Source organism: Antechinus flavipes, chromosome 2 (assembly GCF_016432865.1).
Source record: "Antechinus flavipes isolate AdamAnt ecotype Samford, QLD, Australia chromosome 2, AdamAnt_v2, whole genome shotgun sequence".
Taxonomy (NCBI): domain Eukaryota; kingdom Metazoa; phylum Chordata; class Mammalia; order Dasyuromorphia; family Dasyuridae; genus Antechinus; species Antechinus flavipes.
The window spans coordinates 656,425,957-656,448,692 of NC_067399.1; the positions used below are offsets into that span (position 1 = coordinate 656,425,957).

Consider the following 22,736-nt stretch of genomic DNA (forward strand, 5'->3'; position numbering starts at 1 on the left):
TAAATAAATAAATGTCTGCTTTGACCAACAGACATTTTCATAAAGAGAGTGCCACTGAAGAGACTCATCTGCAGATGAGCCACCGGTTAGTAAAAAAGCCTCACTTTATAGGGCAAACCGCTAACTACAGAAACGTGAAGTGTCATTAATTGTCATTTTCCTCTAAAACCCATAGGAGAAAAGCCTAACAGAAAGGCACTTACCAACACAGCTACAGCTTGGCAGTTCAGATGGCCCTTTTTTTGTGGGTGTGTCGATGAGATTTTTGGTAGGGGTGTCTAGGAAGGTCATTGGGGATTCAAGGAAGCAGCTCAGCGTGTTCTTTCCGGGAAACTGCCCAAGTCGCCGACACCGTGTGAAGTGACCGACCCTGAACTGTTGGCTGCCGCCACGGATGCTCCCCCTGGACATGCCGTGCTTTCGTTCCTGAGAGTTTGGACGGTGCCGGGCACCGGCGTGGCACAGCCGGGAGCAGGCAGCGTGTGCTGTCTCTGACTCCTCAGCTGCTCTTCTGCATCCTGCTGAAAGTGTGTTTGGTCTACACCAGCTGTAGCACCAGCTCTCTGGCTGTATTGATTAGGAGACTGATTGACATTCACCGAATGCTGTACCTGAGAATTGTCGCCTTTTTCTGTAAACACCTGGACGTTGCCGCTTGGTCTGCTTAAAGGGGACTCTGTGTGTAAGTGGAACAGGGAGAGGGGATCTGTGGAAGACCCACCACTCTGCTGCAAACCCTCTGGAACCACCCGTCCCGTCGGAGGATCAACCCCCTCCGATTTGGTGTGGTCAGCCATCTCTTCAAAACCGAACCGTTTTTCCTTCATTTTTTCCTGTGCCGACTCAGGTAAATGTCTGTGGAATTTTATCTGAGTGAGGGGAAGAAATCGTTTCTTATGTTGGGATGATAAAGTACTTTGAGTGAGTGGCTTCGGAACTTTGGTAAGTGAAGGGCTGCGCTCTATCATTGTAGCATGAAACTCACGGGAGGAAATATAGCCCAATCTTCGAAGTTTAGACCCCACCCAGAGATCGTGGAACTTGCTGTACTGCCACGCCAGGCGTTCCCGCTCGCTCTGATCGTTTTGTTGAATGCTCTTGGCCGGGGGCTTTTTCTTTAACCTCTGTTTCCATGAGGCAGATTTCCCCCTTTTGTGGGAGGATGGTTTTTGCTTGGCTAACAATGAGCTGTGATTGTTCTGTATGGGGACGGGTCGTTTCTCTTGAAATGAGCTTTGTTCTTGCTTGGATTTTTGCTGTGCATTGTGACACTCAAGCCTGGGAAACATCTTTGCACCTTCTTTTTCCTCCCGCTTCGCATTATTGGATTCAATAATGGATGCAAGTTGGGTCAACTGGGCAGCTACATCTTCTTCTATCTGACTGTGTGGGGTAGTCCTACGAGACAAATCATTTTTGGAGTCAAAATTTTTGCTAGTGCTTTCCTGTAACTGCCTACAAAATTCCAACTTGCTGCTTGTTTGTAAGCCATGGGCACTCTTGGAGCACCGGCCAACTGTAATTCTCCCCTGAAGAACAATTTCTTTGTTGCTGTGATTCCTGGGGGAATTCGAACCTGGTTCTATGATGGATCCCGACTTGGTGACTTTTGAAGATGCATGTGTCTTAGATGTGCTATGATTTGTCATTAAATTATTGTGCAATTTAGAATTATTTTGGCCATTGTACAGCACTGGCTTCCTAGGAGTTTGCTTTTCCAAGGAGGGGCAGGGATGTAGGACCAGAGAATCAATTTTTAAGTTTGGATCTTGAAAGTCCTTTCCCGCAGGAGATCCCACGGAACACAGAATTGCTTTACAGCTGTGAAGCAAATTTGTTGTCAATTGTGCAGTCTCTTCATATTTTTCTGATTTAGATGGTGAAGAATTTTCAGAGGGAACTTCTGATAGCTGAGTGAGGGCTTCTATGGCCACTACCTGCTCCAGAGTGAGTCTCCTATCTCTCATTAGGGATAGAAGACAAGGCTGAACTGGAGAATTATATTGTTTTAGCTCGCTGATGTGTTTACTTTCAGGAGCTTCTCCTTTTCCCCACGAAATTATATGAGGTGGATTTTCCTGGGCATCGATATTACTCTTCAACACACTATCTGTGGGGTCTTGAGCAGAATGACAGATAGGGTCTGTCTTCTGGATCACTAAAATATTATCTTCCCTCTTAAGGTGAGTGTTGTAAACGCCAGGGACCAAAGCACCTGCTCTATTATCAGAGCTAGTAGTGTTCCCCAAAGAGGGAGTGGGGTTGCTTTCTGTGTCATGATCAATCAAATCTGGATTTTTTTCAAACTTGACTTTTTTCAGTGACACGTCAGCTTCGGCTGGTGAGTAGTATACATTTTTAATGCCATTTTTAACAGTTTGTGCAAACGATTTGGGGGGCTCGATGAGGTCACTCAAAAGGGTTTTTTTCTCATTGTCTTCAGACTTTTTCAAGTTTTCAGTCTCAGGGGCAGGACCACTGATGTCTCCTTGGACATGGATGGTCAAATGGGATTTCTTGTTCTCGGCCCATTTCTCTACTTCTACGCCCGTCATGGTGTCTTCTTCATTGGTCTGTACATTTTCAAGGATGTTCTGGTTCAACTTCAACCTTTGTTTTTCACCATTACTACATTTACTGTTTTCCATGGATTCTGACCTGGGGCCATTTACTAAGTTGTTGTCTAAATGTATCTGTAAAACAACATAAAAAGTTAATGTAACACAATCTACTTTAAATACCTGAAATAAGAAGCACAAGACACTCAACATATTAAAAACACATCTAAAAGCCCAATGCTAGGCTGAACACTATACAAAGTACCTAGTTAGTACCCAGAAGAACCCAAAAAGAAGAAAGTAGAGATAGAAAAATTCAGATGTATTGTTCCCCCTTCTCGTTGCTATGGTTATTTCCAAGCCATCCATTTCATAAATTGCTATGATCAGAAAAATCATTACTAGAGGGTCAGTCCTCTGACTTGGCCATCTTCAGAGAGAGGATGTTACAAAGCCATCTCAAATCTTTGCCAAGTAAGAACCTGCCTGAGTTTAGGCCCTGTTGGCAATGATTTCAAGTGACAGTCACATTCATACAATCAGGAATACAGATTCAGTAGAGGATTTATTATACTTCATTCTCTAAACAGTAACTTGTGCTAGATGCGGTTAGAATTTAAAATGTGACACGTGACAGTAGTCCCCAGTTCCTGTGGACTGGATCCAAAAGTAAATCAGAAAAATGAAATATAAACTCAATTGGATAAGAAGCTCCAAAGAGGCCAAAAGAGCCATTCTGAAAATACTCAGACAATAGGCTAAAAAAAAATAACAAATTAACAAATTTAACAAAATTTTGTTTCCCAATGATGATGACAAATTCTGGGGGAAAACCTTCACACAATTGTTTGTTTACTGAATTGGCCAGTCACGTACACTTGTACTGTTTTACAATTGCATGAAGATGAGAATCTTAGTCCCAGTTCCCAAATACTGAATACAATAAAATACAGATTTATGTGAACGTACACACAGAAAGTCACACACAGAGAAATGTTAACAAATATGATAAAATTTAGTTTCATTTCAAAAATGAAAAGTAATAGGATTTGTCCTTAAGAAGTTCATGCTTTAATAATATGATAAAATCCTGGATTTTGTTATTCTACTTTCCTGTTCTCTTCCAGAAGGCAATATTATATTTTCATCAAAACCCGCGAGAGTAAAGAAGGTATGGTTGGGCAGAATATAAGGTACACCAATATAGAGGAAAGAATGGCTTCCTTTGATTAGAGAGTGAATGTTCCAACTTCATCCCATGTACCTTTGCTCCCCTGATTACATTTCAGGATATATGTAAGTAGCAAACTAAGTAATCCCAGCAATTTTCAATTTTTATTTGTTTGTTTGTTTTTTAGTTCCAAATTCTCTCATTTCCTCCAACCATTCCCCCACCCATAGAGAAGACAAACAATGAGATATCAATGTGACATTCATGTGAAATTGTATAAAACATTTCCATTTTAGCCATGTTGCCAAAAGTAAAAAAGGTATACTTCAATTTGCTCTCAGAATTCATCAATTCTCTCTGGAGGTTAAAAGTTCTGTTTTGAGGATTTTTTTTTTTAAATCATCTGTCCTTTGAAATTAACTTACTGTATTGATTAGAGTCACTAAGTCTTTCATAGTTGACTACTGTTATACCTGTTACTGTGTATCATAATCCCCTGATTCTCTTCACTTCATTTTGCATCAATTCATTAAGTCTTTCCATGTTTTTCTGAAATCATCTTCATTATTTTTTACAGCATAACAATATTCGATCAAAACCATACACCACAACTTGTTCAGCCATCCCAATTGATGAGCATTTCCTCAATTTCCAGTTCCTTGCCACCACAAAAAAAGATGTTATAAAAATCCCTTTGCCTCTTTCTTTGGTTTCTTTGGGATACAAGTGGTGGTATTACTAGGCCAAAGGTAACACAAAGTTTTATAGCCTTTTGAGAATAATTTTAACTTGCTTTCCAGAATGATAGACCAGTTCACAATTCCACCAACATGTATTAGTATCCCTATTTTTCCACATCTCTTCCACCATTTGTCATTTTCCTTTTCTGCCATGTTAGCAAATCTGATAGGTATGAGGTGGTACCACAAAGTTGTTTTAACTTGAATTTCTTTAATCAATAGTAATTTAGAGCATTTTTTCATATGACTATAGATAGGTTGGAATTTTTCCTGAAAATTGCCTTTTGACATCCTTTCACTATTTTTCAATTGGGAAATAGCTTAATAACTATGACTTGTAAATATTTACTTCAAATCCTCTTGTTATTTTTATTTTTAATTTACTTACTCTCTTGCTGAAGACATAAGTAGTTTTAAAGGGACCAAAAGCATACTGTATTTTCAAAAATAATTTTTGAAACTGAGAAAAATCTTGCAGAGGAAATGTCAGGGACTTTATATATAACTTTTGGTTTTATTGGTTTTATTTCTTTATTATAGGTCTCCTAACTAGAAAATGAGATTAAGTAATATCAAATGTTGTTTTTACTCTAAAGCCATATATGTAAATTACTATCATTTCATTATATTAAAATTTTTAAATGATGGCAATCCTGTTGAGTAACATTAAGACTACTATTTTTCAATTAGCTGTTAATACTATGCAATGGAAAACAGTTAGCTGCAGTATGTCCTTCAATACTCCTCTGCCTAATAGTTGTGAAGCTATTTGAAGTGTATAGGCAGAAATTAACCAATCCTTAAAAGACTGCTATTCATGAGTTTATAATGGGCTCCCTGCAAAGCAAGCCAGCCAGCTTAGCTAAAGCAGCAAGTCCCTCTTGAGGGAGAAATGGAGGCAGCATACTCCAGGCAAGTCCACTTCCCCTTCCCCCAAACTTGAACACATCTCTCCTCAGACCTTGATGAGGACAGCCTAAGACTGAAGACTAAGAGCTTTGGGAAGAGCAAAGCATTAGAGAGAGAGAGAGAGCTCACCTTCTTCATTACCCCCTGCAACAACTGCTGAACAAGAGTCACCAACAAGCAGATAGGCACAGAAGCCCATAGAGTGACAAGGCTCTCCCAAGGTCACTGGTTGCTACTTCTAGCTCAGAACTTATAGAGATAACTCAAACAAACAACTCTTGGGGAAAAAGGGGCTGATCATCCAACCAATTGCTAATCAACTCCCATACAGGCAAGCCAACGGAACTGAATCAGTGAGGGAGCATGGAAAACAGACAAGGAACATGTGGCCAGGTAGGTTAAACGATGACTACTACAATCACTACCACTACCGCCTTGACCACCATCTCCCCCATGACCCCGGAAGGAGATAACCCAGGACTTTGAACCCAAAAGCCTTAAGAATTGGTATACTCCCAGCCCAATACTTTTGGCCAACATCCTAGGAAACAATCCCTGTGGAGAGGCAGCCTGGCCACTCTTCTGCAGGTGCTGAAACCACAGCTACTATAGAACAATAAGAAGGGAAAGTTCTTTCCACCCAAATCCTTGGCATTGTCAAATAACTCAACATCAGAAATTGATATTTTATCAATGAAAATGACATTAAATATAAGGCTTTACATTGACTTTGCTGTTGCACCCTAAGAACCATGGGACCATTTCATGTGAACTGCAGCTGAAACTTTCCCTCTGCATGGTCTTCCCCACTAGGATGTGAATAAGTGCTTAATGCTTTATTCATGCTTTCATTCAAGTTCCTACTTCTCAACCATCAGATAAAGATGATAATGCATCTTAGAATAGCATGTTAGAAAGAGCACTAAATTTGGGGACAGAAGATGTGCATATAAATCGAGCAGTGACACTGATTGATCTGTGGTCTTAGACAAGATTTCCTCAGTTTTATTTTTTTTTCTTTTTTTCCCCCTGAGGTAATTGAGGTCAAGTGACTTGCCCAGTCATGCAGCCAGGAAGCATTAAATGTGTGAGACCACATTTGAACTCAGGTCCTCCTGACTTCAGGGCTGGTGCTCTACCCTCTGCTCCACCTTGCTGCCCCGATTTCCTCAGGTTTTAAAATGAAGTAATTGAACACCATGATACAGCATCCTTTGAACTAACAAAGTACCCACAACATAGTAAGCATTGGCGTGCTAAATGACTGAATAAATCCCATGCCTGCTCAATGTGGAGAGCAAATTGCATCACAGGGAATTCCAAGATATTAACAATACTATTTCCCCAGTATTTTATTCTCTACTTATTTCAAATAATATCTGAATCCCTCAAGGAAGAAGTTCTTAATCTTTTTTTGTTGTACCTTGGGCCCCTGCAGCAGTCTGTTGAAACCTGTGCACTTCTAAAAATGATGTTTTTCAATACATAGTTTAAAGACTATGTAAGGAAACAAAGTGTATTGAAATGTAGTTATCAAAATATTGGAGAGAATGAGTTTTGAAATAATCCAACCAATTTGGAACTATACCCCAAGGGCTTTAAAACTACACATATTCTTTGAATCTAACAGTGTCTCTTCTAGGTCTGTATCCCAAAGAGATCATAAAAGAGAGAAAAGGACCCACATGTACAAAAAAAAAAAAAATTGATAGTAAATCTTCGTTGTGGCAAGGAACTTGAAATTAAAGGGGTGCTCACCAATTGGGGAATGGCTGAATAAGTTATATTTTATAAATGTAATGGAATATTATTGTTCTATAAGAAATGATGAGCAGGTTGATTTCATAAAAACCTGGAAAGACTTACATGAACTGATGCTGAGTGAAGTGAGCAAGACCAAGAGAACATTGCACACATTAACAAAATGATATGATGATCAACTGTGATGGACTCTGCTCTTTTCAATGAGATGATTCAAGGCAATTCCAATAGACTCTGATGGAAAGTGCTATCTACATCCAGATAGAGAACTGTGGAGGACTGAATGTGAATCAAACTAAATTATTTTCATCTTTGTTGTTTCTGTTGCTGTTTTAGCTTGGGTCTTTTTTTTTTTCTTGTTTCCCCATTTGATCTGATTTTTCTTGTACAGCATGAAGAAGATGGGAATATATTGAGAAAAAGTACACATGTTTAACCTATATCAGATTGCTTGAGGCCATGGGGAGGAGGGAGGAAGAAAAATTTGGAACACAAGGTTTTTCAAAAGTGAATGTTGAAAAATATCTTTGGATGTATTTGGAAAAATAAAATATCTTTAAAAAAAAGAAGTGCATCTTTAGCCTATATTGGATCACTTGCTGTCTCAGGGGTGAGGATAGAAGTGGGGATGGAGGGAAGAGAAGGAGAAAAATTTAGAACATAAGGTTGTTCAAAAGATGAATTTTGAAAATTATCTTTGCCTATATTTTTTGAAGAATAAAATATTATAAAAAAGAAATATAATTATCAAAACTAAGCATTGTTTTTAATGGGTACAGATTCTAGGTTGTGACAGTGAAAGTGACGAATGTGGGGCTTTTCATGATTTTGGTATTTGATGTGTATGTTATGAACATTTGGGACCATCTCACACGCACCTTTCTCTGACCTCAAAACACTTGTCAAACACTAACTGTTGCTGCTACCATGTCCAGAGAAGTCTAACACATTCCTCCTTTTATGAATAGAGTAACTGTGATCAGTCAGTGGCCAGCTGACCCTAGGATTAGCTGTTGTCTTGTGATGACCAGTTGTGTACCCAGACTTAAAACAGATGGCACTGCACACTCTGAGAATAGGAAGAACTTTTAAACTGTCTTTTCTTCTTACCACACACCAACCTACACAACATTTCCTGTACCAACAAGAATCAAGCGTTCAGATACTACACTGATAACGTTGCTCAAAAGAGTCTATAGAGACACATGAGATCGACTAAGCAACTATGACCTTTGATATTGGGAATAGATCTAAAATGAAGTTGCATCAATTGTCCCAGTGAGAACAAATAAGAGGACCTCATTTCACATCAGCATCAGCATCCAGTATTATCATCTAGAGGCACCTGTAATGAGTGTTGAAAGAACAGCAGATTTAGCATCTTCTAAGAGCTCTATCATGACAAGCATTTCCAATTACTCACCTGAAAATGAGAATATTAATACTACTAATTCTTCCCTAAAGTATTTTAAAAACTATGATATGCCATTTAAATGGTAGCTATTGTTAATAATGACAAGATATCCTTTAGGAAAGCCCTATTGTCCAACCTTATCATGGTGTAAAGCTGAATAATCAAAAAGCATTTATTAAGCACCTACTATATGCCAGGCACTGTGTTAAAGATTGTTAAAGATGACAGCAAAATTTCAAAGAGCTTACATTTCTATCTTAAGTAAAAATGAATGTATATTGAACTACTTGCCACCTAGGCATGGGAAAAGGGGGAGAAAATTGGAACACAAAGTTTTACAAGAGCTAATGTTGAATAATTGTTCATGCCTATGTTTAGAAAAATAAAAAGTTTTAAGAAAAAAAAGAAACAATGTATGAAAATGAATGAATAATTTATTAAGATCTATATTAGGTCTAAGGACACAATAGAAAGAGAAACGTAAGACAGTCCCTGTATTCAAGGAGCTTACACTCTGGGAGATGGGGAGGAGGTGGAAAGGGGAGAGATAAGCCACAGGGAAGTTTTCAGGGGCAAGTCAGTTAGAAAGGTCCTTAGGTACAGAAGTAATGACCCATCTTAATGATAAAGCACATCAGTCTGGGTTGTTGAACTTTTCAACAGTGCCAAGGATTTTGGTGGAAAGAACTTTCCCTTCTTATTATTCGATATAACAGCTTCAGGAACAGTGGCCAGGCTGCATCTCCACTGGGCAGGTTTCCTAGGATGCTGGCCAAAGGTGTTGGGCTGAGAACATACCAATTCCCAAGGCTTTTGGGTTCAAGGTCTTAGGCTATTTCCATCAGGGTCCAAGGGGAGATGGTGATCAAGGCAGAGGTTGTAGTAGCATTTGATCTACCTGGTACATGCCGCTCTTTCTCTCTCCCTGTTCTAGGTTTACAATTGGTGAAGAGGAATGTCTCATTCTCCATAAGAGTAGCCACTGAAGGTGATGACTTTAATAACAATATTCATAGTAATAACAATAACTGTATATTAAAAAAATAAAGATAAAGTATTTTTAGGAAGTACTAGAACTGAAAAAGTTATACATTTCCTAGTCATATTTTCAAGCAGAGCAACTCATGAAAAATTGAGAAATTGTGATCTGACTCAACAAAATATATAACCACAGTAATGAAAAGCCAAGCCTTTGCAAACTATCAAAACCTCCTAAAGTCTATAAGTTGTACAGAGTAGAGAATTGAATGAACACTGGGCTCAAAAGATCTAAATTCTAATTCTACCTTTGATACTTAGCAGCCACATAGCCCCAAGCAAGTCATCTGTCCTTAAATGTCTCAAGTAACTCCCTACAACATTTCATAGGTTGGGTGTGATCTCTGCTGGTAAAAATACTTTCCACACAGAAAATTCTTCATACTGACAAAACCACCCATCCTTCAAGTCTAGGTTGTGAATGATCAAGAAGAATCATAAACTTCCAAGCAACGGGTGCCATTTTATCATTGCTTTAAAAAATTAATGTGTATATATATATGTGTGTATATATATATGCATATACACACACACACACACACACACACACACACACACACACACATATATATGTTGGATTACTTGCCATTTAGGGGAGGAGGTGGGGGAAAGGAGGGGAAAATTTGGACACAAGATTGAAAATAAGAAGCTTTAAGTTTAAAAAATTGGCTTTAAAAAAAGCATAAAAAAGAAAAATGGCAAAAACAACAAAATAATGTATATAGTAGTATCAAGCTCATAAAAAAAGAGGGAGCAACGAATTCACATATATGGATCCCTGTGTGCTACATATCAATTTAGTGTTAAAATATAATATTATCTATGCATCTATAGGTTATTTATGTATATAATGAATTCCCATTACATTTTAATCCAATTTGGGCTTCACTTGAGAGTGTTGTGGATGTTATGCTTGACTTGACATTGACTAGAAGAAATGATGCAAATCTTAAGGTAAATCAGTGAGACAAAATACAATAAGACGAAAGAAACTGATTCATAGCCCTTTGACTTGGCCACTTCATTATCAATATATAAACTTTGAAGGACTTTTCCATCCAAAAATATCCAGTCACTTCATCTATATTAGAAAAATATTTGGAAAAACCACTATGTCCAATTATTGAAGAATGGTAGAATATGCTGTAATATATTAAGGAATGGAAGATTATAGTCCCATAAAAATGAATAAATGTGAAAAGAGCCATTATGTAAGAAATAAAATATCTTACCAAGAAATCCACTGACTCACTGATGAATGCAGGAAAGATTTATTTTGCATTCTTGCAAGAATGGGTGTTTAGGTGAGTAGACGCACCTTTGGGACTCCTAAGGCAGCATTTTATTTCCTATCCAGTAGCACAAGTCCCTCCCCTGATTCCTCATTAATTGGATGTTACATGTTATGAATCTCCACCCCTCATTACATAGCCAGTCTCTCAGATCCCAAAGGAGTTTCCATTCTAGAAGGGGGATGGGTAACAGAGGAGAGTTATGGGCAAAGAACAAAAGGTTCTTTTCAAATTTCAGGTCAGCCCCCCCCCCCCCCCCATTACAAAGTCAGTTCCTGTCCCCAAGGAGCTTACATTCTTTTGGAGGCAGATAAATTGATTATTCCTTGATGTCCTTGTAGATTTAATTTTCTGATTTGTTTAATTTCTCCACTTTAATTTTGATAATTGTGGAAAACAAATATCCATCCATTTCTCACAATTAGAAGTGATGGAAAATGAAATCATTAAAGCCAGGATAGTGTATTCATCATCTGTCAAAACAAAGAAAATCCAGACTAAGGGATAGAACTTGAGGTGGTTTCAGAAAAACACCCCAAACTAGAGAAATTTGGTTTTTCAGTTAATTTGGTCAGCACTATAGTTTTTAATACTAAGATTTTACTTTCTCATATATAAGACCACATTCCTTATTTTGTATTTTCAAATATTTTGTGGACAGTTATCAAATTTTAATTTTTTTTAACTCAATAAATTCCTGGAGGCAATTTCAAATTCCAGACACTAATTGGGCAAATCACTTCAACCATTTGCTTCATTTTCTTTAACTGTAAAATGGGAATTCTCCCTAGATTGTTGTGAGAATCAAATAAGATAATATCTGTGCAATGCTTATCACACTGTCCAGAACTTAGTATGTACCATGTAAACAATAAGTATTTTTATTATTTAAAAAAAATCATCCTCCTAAATATTAGAGTCTACATACACAATTTGGAATTTTGGAATTTCCTAGAGAACTACTTTTCAGGCAAGTTATAACAACACTTTAAATTAAAGTTTACAGTAATGACTCAGGTTTGTGATTTGATCAATGTGAGAATGGTCTCTTGTGGTGTTCTCTTCTTTTGTAAAATGTGATCGTTCTCTCTGGGAGCAGGTTTCTTGGGGAGGTTTTCTGGAGGCAGCCTTAGTTTCAGTTCAAAGCAATAACCACCTCAAATGCAGCCAGGTGTTAAAATCCAGTTCTTTATTATCTCCTCCAAAATAGCCCAGTTAGCTTTCTTTGGTTCTGAGAGCTCTCGTTGCTAGTCTTTTGCCTCTGACAACTTCTACCTCTAGCTCAACTCCAACTCCTGGCAATCTTCTGAAATGACTGACTTTGGCTTTCAATCTCTTCAACTGACTCTTCACTGACTTATGGTTCTCAATATCTCCAACTGACCCTCACTGAGACTGAGAGCTTCTTATATATGATCTCTTCAAGGTGTGAACCCAAAGGTTGATTGTTCCTCTGAGAGAGTGGGATTGTGGGAGATGTAAACTCTCATACTGAGTCCTGAAATCTCCCATTAATGTGTGAGCTAATGTGTATACTCTCTTAAAGGTGTGAGCTCTAATGTGTGAACCAATTACATAAACATTGTTTCTATCAATTCCACTGAGTTAACAGTAAGATTCTAACAGTCTCTAATAAGAGAGATCACCAAGCATCCATCCATCCCTCGCCATCCTGGACAGAAGCAGATAATCCAAATCATCTGGATTGTTTTTAGAAAACTGAAAGTTCTTTTAATGACCCCAAAATTCTCTTTGAATCCAAGGTCTATCTTTTTAATAACAATATTCTACCAGTGATGATGTTTTGATTCAAGTCACTGAACATGATAGTCTCTGAAGAAGTGAAAATCAATATAATAATACTAATGATAACAGCATTTACAAAACACTTAAGCTTTGTAAAACTGACTTACAAATATCATCTCATTTTATATTCCCCAAGAAGGGCAGCATTATCATTATTTTCATTTTATAGATGAGAAAACAGGCAGACAGGAATGATGGGGCTTACCTAGGATAACATAGCTAGCAATTTATCTAAGGTTGGATAGGTCTCCTTGATTCTAGGTCCCACTCACTCTTTTCATTCTGTTCACCTATCTGCCTCAGGATGCTCAAGAGGTACCATAGAAAAGGTAGGGAAGAAGAAGACAAAGGTCATTAATTGCAATTCTTTAAAAAGCTGAGTTTGGTTCTTCTATTATCATCATGCCTGGATTTTATTACAGAGGGAATATTTTGGACAAAGAGCTTTTGAAGTAACATTCTGAGAACAAAAGGGTTTTTATCCCTTCCACTGTGAGGATTCTTAATCTTCTGGAATAGTGGAATTATCTTGACCATAATTTCATCTCCTGAATAAAATTATAGCTGCTCCCTTGTTATCACCATTTTTTTACTTCTCTACAATAACCCCGTAAGTATGTGAACAAAAGTTTATTTTACAGAGAAGAAAACAACTTCAAGGCTGAGGTTCACCCAAGACCCTGCTGATCATGCTACTATTTATATACTATTTGGTTCATTTGATCCTCACAACAATCCAGAGAAATGCTATTATGATTCCCATTTTACAGGCAAGGAAATCAAGTCTGAAAGATATAAAGTGACTTGCCCAGTAATGTGTCTAAGGCTAGATTTGAATTCAGGTCATTTGGATTCCAGACTAAGAACTCACCTCTCAAGAGAAGTCTTTACCCACTCTCCTTTGAGACATTTGTGAATCTACTTGTCTGTCCTTCAAATTAGTCTATTTAGTGCAATAGTCTATTCTTTCTCTAGTTAGAAGCTTCAAGAGTAACTTTTTTTATTCTTGATGTTACTTATAGAAAACGGTAGCATGATATGGCATCTAAAGAGCTGTTCTGGGTACGAGGAACCCTTGAGTTCAAATTCTGTCTCTAAATACAAGGCCCATCTCTGAATATATATATATATATATCTGTATATATATGATTGTATAACTTAACCTCTGTTTGCCTTATGTTCTTCAACTGTAAAATAAGAGTAATACAGATTCCCTTTCCTGCATGATGGTGGACAAGTCATTGTTTGTCGATGTTTTAGGTGACTAAAAGTCAAAATTATAGAAAAGGGGGCCAACTTGCACTGGTGGTGGAGGTTTCCTCATTTCCCTAGACCTTTGAAATCATAAATCTTCATCATTATCCTTGGCAAAAAAAAAAAAAAAAAAAAAATTATTCAAAGAACTTATAGTAGATACTTGATCAGTTACAAAATGTGGTATATGATGATTTGCCATGGATTTCCTGAATTTTAAGGGAACAGATCTGAATTTACTAATATGAACAAAAAGGGTAAAAGACACTCCTTTAACAACTTACCTCTTTAGGTAGCCTCCTTCCTCTCCTCCTGTCCCCTCTAATCGCTCTAACTTAAGGAGAAGGGAAGGGAATTTATATAGTATCTACTATGTATCAGGCATTGGACTAAGTATTTTTACAACTATTATGTCTTAATACATGAGAACTGCTCAAATTTTATTCAATAGATGAAATTATAGGAAAGATAATCCCATTGTTCTGGAAGACTAATAATTTGGTCCTCAAAACAACCCTTTGACAGAGGCATTATTATTATTCCCATTTTAAAGATAAGGAAACTGAGGCAAATAGAGGTGTGTGCCAAGAGTCACAGAGCTAGTAAGTATACTAGGCTAAATTTGAACTAAAATCTTCCTGATTCCAGGCTTACTCTATTCATTGTACCACCTGGCTGTTCCTATTTTAGATAGGTTCAGTTTCTTTCTGAACCCACTGATTTGTTTTCATTTTTCTACTTGAAGTAGGAAATTAATTCAAGTTCATATTTGCATGATATTACTAAATATTTAATTTTTCTAAATGTTACAGCCTCATTAAATGACATGGTTGTGCCATAATATAAAATCCAAGGATTCATTGAATGTTTGATTTTATTTTCCACTGTACTTTCCCTTTCTCAAGAACTCTAAGGGGGAAAAAAGAAAGAATAATGTAGTTTTTAGGGAGTAGGTTAATAGTAAACATGAACTGAAGTAAAAATTAACATTCTTTTCTTTTCTCCTTTGAGACATTTATGGATTTACAAACCCCTTCTGCAAGTACCCAGAAAAGATTAAAAACAACAACAACAATAACAAAACAGCAAAAACCAGGCATGATTCCTTCCCTTGAAGAGCTTAAAATATACTAAGTAACCAGCCTATTTCCTGTGTAGAGAGACACACCTAAAAAAAACACAAAGCTTGAAATATAAAATCCATTAGACATATACAAAATGGATTATTAGAGGATTCAGAGCATTCTAGAATATATTCTTAAATTTCAGAGCTGGAGTACTTTGCATTTTGTTAGCTTAGTAGCTTATGAATTATAACTTAGTAGCTGTATGACCCTGGGCATGTTATATAACCCCAATTGCCTCCCCAAAAATAATAACAATAATAATAATAATAAGGAAACTTCCTCTTATTTTACTGCCCTATTGTAAGGGGTGCCAGAAAAATGAGAAGTGTCCATTAAGGCATTAAGACTAATTTGTATGTCTAATTTAGTAGCAACAGAAGACAGAAACTAAAACTAATGACTCAAGTTGTAACTTTAACTCTCCAAACTGCAACTTTTAAATGTGAGTAAGAGCTTTTATCAAGAGAATTCGCTGTCAGAATGTAAGTCCTACTTAAAAGAAAAAACTTCAATAACATTAATAAAATGCTTGTTCTAGTAGCTGTAATCATATTTCTCATCATAATGAGAATTAAATATCATTAATTATAATTATAATATTAACAATAATATAACAATAAATGTAATAATTTAGACTCATACTGATTTATTCTCATCACTAACAGTCATCTTCCTTTACCTTAGGTCCAGCAGGAATACTTGGAGAAACATCAGGTCAAGCTACAACCTAAAACCTATAGACTACTTAGTACTAACCCTATGTGATGCTGGGCTCTTCCCTTGTTCAGCTTTCTTCCCAGGAAGGAGGGGGGAAAAGGAATGTATAACACCTCACTTGGAATTGTCATCATCAGAAAGGCGCCCAGTGTCATCCTTTGATTTGAATTCCGAAGGACTTAAGGACAGAACTTACTACAGTATCATATATTTTAGGTATGTGCACACAGAAAAAGATGCTTACAAATAACAGGAAAGAGAAAGAACTCAAAAAAGAACAGCTCAGTTCCTGAACTAACATTCAAGATCTCCACATTAATCTAAAAAAAAAAAAAGTAACAAAACAAAAAGAACCATTCTGAGAGGGAGGTTCCATCCCAAGAACTGCCTACTCTATGTTCATTTAAGCTGTTTGCTTTGGCCTGCAAATCACATGAACAAGTAAACAAACATCAGTCTAGAATAACTCCCCTCTCCCCCTCCCCAAGTTTGGCCTGTCCTGGGTTCCCACACAGCATGTGGTAGAATCAATTGGGAAAAGTTGTTTAAAAGACACTCTTCTTTCTTCCTTTTCTGTATAATCTCCTCTCCCCCACCCCGCTCCCCACACACTTTTCAGTGTTCAAACATAGACACCATTTTGAACATCACCAGCATGTCTCCTGCTTTTTGCTTTCCACACATATAAAGCTAGACAGCATCCCGTCCCCCCTCCTCCCTTTGGCTGTCTCCAGAAATCCGGCCATTCTCTCTTTTCTCTTTGGAGATCACCAGTCCAATCAATCAGCAGCTCATTCAATGTAGTGACCTAATTCTGATAAGCCAAGAATAGCTTCTTCCTGGATCTCGAATCCAGGATAAGCACCTAGGTCAGGCTAAGGACATTGTTAGATGTGCAAGAATCCCTCTTGATTGATTACTGAACTCATGTTAGCAGCCATCTCAAAACCTGGCAAAATCTCAAAATGACATAAGCTTTTCAGGAGCCCAGAACCACTTTTTTTGCATAATGAATGACCACAAGATGCCATAGTAACATAAAGCAAATGAAATCAACTTGGCCTCCCTATCTGGTTGGCTGACTGGCAGAATGCCTGCCAGAACCCCTGGATCCAAGATGCAAGCCATTTTATTGTCTTTCTACCTCACATTTCCTTTTCTACCCGGGTTAACAGTGATTGAAGAAGAGACACACATTACTTCTCCTTATCAATTCAAATAACAAAAAAAAAATTCTACAATAACAAAAAACAATTCCAGAAACACTCTGTATTCAGACTTTTCCTTAATTTAAAAAAATGCATTAATTGGCTACACAAAGGAAAAGCAATCTCAGAAAATGCATCTGCCACTTTAATATTCAAGCTTTTGCAAAATCTTGATAAAGTAGCATGCTCTGCATCTGCATTAGTTTTATGTTGCGTAATGTATGCACTGGATTATGTGAAACCTGTATTTTAAATCCAACCAACATTTACTACCTGGGCACTCAAGTGCTTTGAGATTCAGTTTCCTATATAATACCTACCTCTTTACAAGGCTGCTGTGAGGATCCAATGTACAAAGAAGCACCTTGCAATCCTGACTAGTTAATACTAATTAAATGTTAAAAATTGTTATCGAGTGAGTTAAGTCAGTAGATTCAGCCCATATTACAAGTATCTAGTACTAATAATGCAAGATACTTATATTATAGGTCAAATCCAAGCCCCTCCCAACGGGACAGTGACTAGCAAACAGCCCTCAATGAATTAACTGTTGAGACAAGTAAGATGAACTAAAGTGACTAAAGGATCTAGAACAGGAAGGACTCTTAGATGTTATTTTGTCCAGTCTCTTCTTTTTACAAAAAAAGGCTCAAGAAAGAAGTGATTTATTCAGGATCACACAAATAGTTATTATGGACTGCAAATAGGATTCCATCTCCTAAATCCTAGCACAGATTCATGAATCAATAAACTTGGTATCTGGGGTTCTGGACCTAAGAGTTCATTGGTCTAAGAGCTTCCTGTGGAAGTAATTGCAGACAGTACAACTGCAATGACTTATTGTCTCTGAGGGACACTGTGAGATGAAGGGCTTGCTCAGGTCCACATGAGTTCTTGTCAGCCATAGGAATGGAACTCTCTTATTCTAGATTTCAGGATTGTAAATGTCTATCTCTACTGCTGCTGCTATTGATCTCCAAATGATCTTACCTGTAGCTCATTTGTTTCTAGCTGTCTGCAAGCTGTCTTCCTCACTGGATTATGACCTCCTTGAGAGCAGGGTCCACATTTTGCCTTTCTTTGTATCCCTAGAGCTTACTAAATGCCTATTGACTCACTGTCCATTGCAACATGCTGCTTATCATTGAAAGGGAGGATGATAAAAACAATAATAAATATTTATATGGAGTTCTCAAGTTGACAATGTGCCTTATATAAGGCACCCCAAAAGTCTTGGTGTGGTTTTCAGTTATTAAGCATTAATAGTGTAAAACTGCAAGGATTTTCAAGATCCCTGTATTATTATTTTATTTAAAAGTCACAATAAGCTTGTGAGGGAGGCACTACAGATATTTTTAGCCATATTTTTTAGATGAGGAAAGAGAGACACTGCTAATTAAATATCAAAGACAGGATTTGAGCCCAGGTTTTCTTGATTCCCAGGTTAACAAAATCTGCACGCCAATCCCTCCAATAGGCATGAAATGGTTTCTCCAGGCAGATAGCAACAGCAACTTAAGTATATGCCCTTATCTCGCTTGATTCCCACAACTTTCCAGAGAAATAGAAAATGCAGATAATATTATTCATTTTAGAGATGAGTAAAGTAAGACCAAGATAAAGTACCTTGTCCACTATCATCCAGCCACCAAGCAGAACTGAGACTGAAATTCAGATCTTTTTGCCTTCAACTCCAGTACTTTCTCCCCACCCCTCACCCAAAACTGTCAGGATACATTATGCTGCCATCACCTATGGATCCTTGCAACCACCTCTCTCACAAGAACACTCAGATGCTAAATAAGGTAATAAAGATGAGTGATTCATGATCCAAATCATATTAGTGTAGGATGTAACAACTATATTAGAGGGCTAAATTTCTCCTCCCCCCATTAAAAAAATGAATCACATCATTATCAGACAAAGACTGAAATATTTCTAAAGGCCTGAAAAATCCAGTGGAAAATGAAAGCCAGAATGAAATCATGTAATAGGAAACGATAAGATAAAGTACTGACTATGATAGACTGCACAAGATTGTCTCCAACTCAGGTCAGTTTAGTTCACACATTTATTAAAGGGCCACTACTTGCAGGTCTCAATGGTAGACTCTGGAGAGACAAGGACCCAAACAGTAAGTGATCCCTGCTCCAAGTTTACATTCCAACATTCACTCATTAAAAAACTGGAAAATGAGAAGAACCAGAATTAGATTTACAAGTGGGTAGTTTCCATAAAGGTTAATGGAAGGCTAGAAATGATTTCATTTTTGAATCTTCTACTTGCCTCAAAGGCAAGAATCAATGTGTTGAGTTTAATACCAGCAAAAAAATCCAAAACAAAACCCCAAACACCAGAAAATGATGTCTCCTGGTTTGGAAACACCAGAGGGTGTTTTGTCATGTCATTAAAAAAAAATATCCAACAACAGCCCAACAATCTTCTCTTCTGAATAGCCAAGCTGGAAGTTGACACCCCTTCCCCCAATCCCAAATGTCCCTATTCATAACTTCTCTGGAATAGGGCCAAATATCCTTTATTCATCTCTTCCTAAGCCATTTTGAGGTTTGCTAACAAATGAGATGACAACAGTTCTACTAATGGGTTTTTTCAAAACCCAAGGCTCATGGGATGAAGACATTTCAACAGATGTTGTACATTAATAATATGGCAGTTTGTAGCCTCCCGGAATTTTCCTTGCAAAACTGGTTTGAATTTGCTTTGTAAGAGTATTTGCTTGGTACAAAAGTGGCTGATCTCTAGTAAACAAATGGTAATGAAAAATGGCCATGAATATCTTGTTGCAGGGGGGTTTCTGATAGTGTTATATGGGTCAGCTATTAATGAAGTCAATGAATAACTTTACTAATGAGCTGATAGAGTGCAAAAAACAGGTTAATAGTGTTTGAACTTTAGAACTAAATGAGAAGTGGACTAGTGATGTAATATAGCATGAGATCCCCTGATTTGGGGGGAGGGAGAGACTTCTCACCCTCCCAATCTAAGAACAGCAATTTGTTAGATTCTGAATAGATCACTCCTCAATTCATTGAGGACTGATAATCTGGAACCAAATTCTGGGGCCATTGTTCAGTTCTTTGCTGAATGTCAAATAATCTGTTGGTCAGTGATAACCAAATTCTGGAGACCACTCCTCTGGGCCACAGAATTAGCTTGTCAACCATAGAAAGTTAGATAAAGAGATCTTCTCTCTCTTAGGACTTTGCTACATTGTCTTGGAATTTAGTCCACTTGTAATGGTGTTACAATTCAAATAAACTTTGCCCCTTGATTAGGAAATGGGTTCAAATTCGTTTGAGACACCTCACTATACCCGTTTGTGCCCCCAAATTCTTGGGGTTTCCCTTCCCAATCTCAACTTTACAAACACTGAAAGGAGAAGAAAAATTAAATAAATACTTCCTGGGAAATTATTTGAAAAGCAATTTTTTTAAAAAAGCAAATAAAAATATTCCAGCTATTAAGACTTTGAAGATGCTGTTTCATTATATTAAATAGATTTTCAACTCTTAAAAAAATTTTTTATAAGAATGTAAAATTCAATCTGGAAAAAAATACATCACAAACAAAATTTCCAAGGAAAAATACTTTAAGGCAGATGATATTCAGCATATGAAGAAAATATGGAAGAAGCATGACTGAAAAAGACATGTGATAGGCCCTAATACTCTATTCACATCTTTTTGTTCCCCAGCCAAAGCATACCATTCCTTTCTTCCTCATTTATGCCATCAACATTTATTAAGTACCTCCTGGGTAACTGTTAAGAGACAGCTCAATTCTCTGAGAGCCTGCACAGCTGTGGATCATAACGTCTGCAGGGCAGCTTTTACTGACACAGGTGTTTTGGACTAGGAATGAGATAAATTGGAGGCAGAGGGAAGAGGAGAGAGATCAGAGAACAGCAATTGCCTCTCAGTCTCCTTGAGAGTCTCACAAGAGAAGATCCCTTCTGGGTTGGTTCTCCAGCAGCCACTGCCGGATGGATCCCGTGTATTCCAACAGGTAACAGGTCCAATGCTCCTCTCAAAGGTTCTTATTTACATTCTAATGGTCATGGGATAGAAAACAAAAAAATTAACAAATAAAGCCAGTTGGGAGAGTTGGACATTGGCAAAAGAGGAGAGTGGAATATATCTTGTGGAGGAAAAGACAACTAAATTGAGCTTTGAACAAAACCTGGGATTTTGAAGCAAAAGAGAGGAATAAATATATACCAACCACAGGAATAAGACTATACAAAGGAACAGTGGCCAATGACATCCTCTCTTAACTTGCCTAGGGAAACTTTGCCTGAATTTGTTGAGGAAGTCAATGCCCAATGAGCTCTTAAACCTTCAGAGGTAAAAGAGAAGGAAGAAAAAATGAGGCTGTTAGTAGAGGTGCTAACTATTCTAAATCGATTAGGTGGGATCTACTGGACACAGAAGCCTCATAAGGTCCAAATCCTTTTTCATATGGTTGAGCCCTATTGAGTCATGCTACTTAATGCACAATGATAAAAGTGGAGATTATTCATATAAAGAGACTGCAAGATTCTGCCCCGCCAACCATTCTATTTAAGTAAGCTACAATGTGGCCATCTCTGTTTCTTGATTTTTGTTGCTGGGACTAAAAACAGCTACTGTATTTTTCCATAAGTACCTGCATCTCTATGTCCCAGTTATGCAAGACTAGCACCGTGAGGATGAGAGGGAGAAGAAAAAAAAAAATCGAGCTCCTAGTTTCAATACAAAAAGTATTGTCTCCAGATGTTAAAAATAACCGAAGCTTTAGAACCCGAGGAGCATAAATTCCTGAGTCAATATTCAAGACTTTTAAATTAATTATTATTTTAAAGGGAAAGATGTACTAAGAATCTTACAACATCCTTCTTGCCTAAAATGCAATTTTCCTCTTGCAAGTCTCTCTGCTGCTTCTTCCATAATTAATAGCTGTGCAGTATCTTAGACAATTTCAGACCCCAGATCCTCAGCCCTTAGAGATCATGGTTGACTTCCTAATCCATTTCATCCAATTTCTCTCCTACTCTTTAGAAGCCCATTGGTACTGCTCTTTCCTATTCTTTAGAAGCCTACTGGACTACATGGTAGTCCATCATTCTTCCCTATCTTTTCATGATTACTGATGTGTTGAGTAATTCTTCCAAGAATCCTTCTGAAAGACTATTTTTTAAAAACAAAGTAAAGGGGTAAAGAACTAGAATATTGTATTTTTTTGGGGGGGGGGGGGAATAGGCCCCTTGTTCAATTTGTCTCTGAGGTGTATAAAATGAGTAAGGAATAAGGTGGGGGAAACAGATTTGGCAAAGGAGGTGGCAAGGAAGCAAATCTGTCATGTTTTTTAAAATGAGTAATATTCAACTAATTATTATCTCTTATGTCTGTTTTGGAAGTGGAGAAAGGAGATGTCTAAGTTCCCACATCAGAAAAATCATCCTTCAGATTGTTGACTGTGATTCCAACTTTTTCCAACAAACAAGCAAACTTCTGAACATTCTAGAATTTGTAGGTGGCTTCAACATAAGATGGAAAACTTAGAGCAGCATTTATGGCTTCTCTAGTCACTTAAAAACTCTCTAAATACTTAAGATTTTTGTTCACTTAAAATGTACAACCAAGACTTTTGAAAGGACCCAGGATGACTTAGAGAATCTACAGAGGAATATTAAAGGATAAAACATACTAGAATCCAGATAAGTAAAGGAACATTTCCAATCA

The 22,736-nt window shown here is 37.3% G+C and overlaps 1 protein-coding gene across 1 annotated transcript in view; it reads right to left on the reverse strand.

The window, feature by feature from the left end:
* TET1 (tet methylcytosine dioxygenase 1) overlaps positions 1 to 22,736 on the reverse strand; it is a 173,917-nt gene that overhangs the window by 86,204 nt on the left and 64,977 nt on the right. The window contains 2 exon segments of the mRNA XM_051982566.1: positions 204 to 335; positions 338 to 2,693. Of these exon segments, the coding sequence (XP_051838526.1) occupies positions 204 to 335; positions 338 to 2,693 (2,488 nt within the window).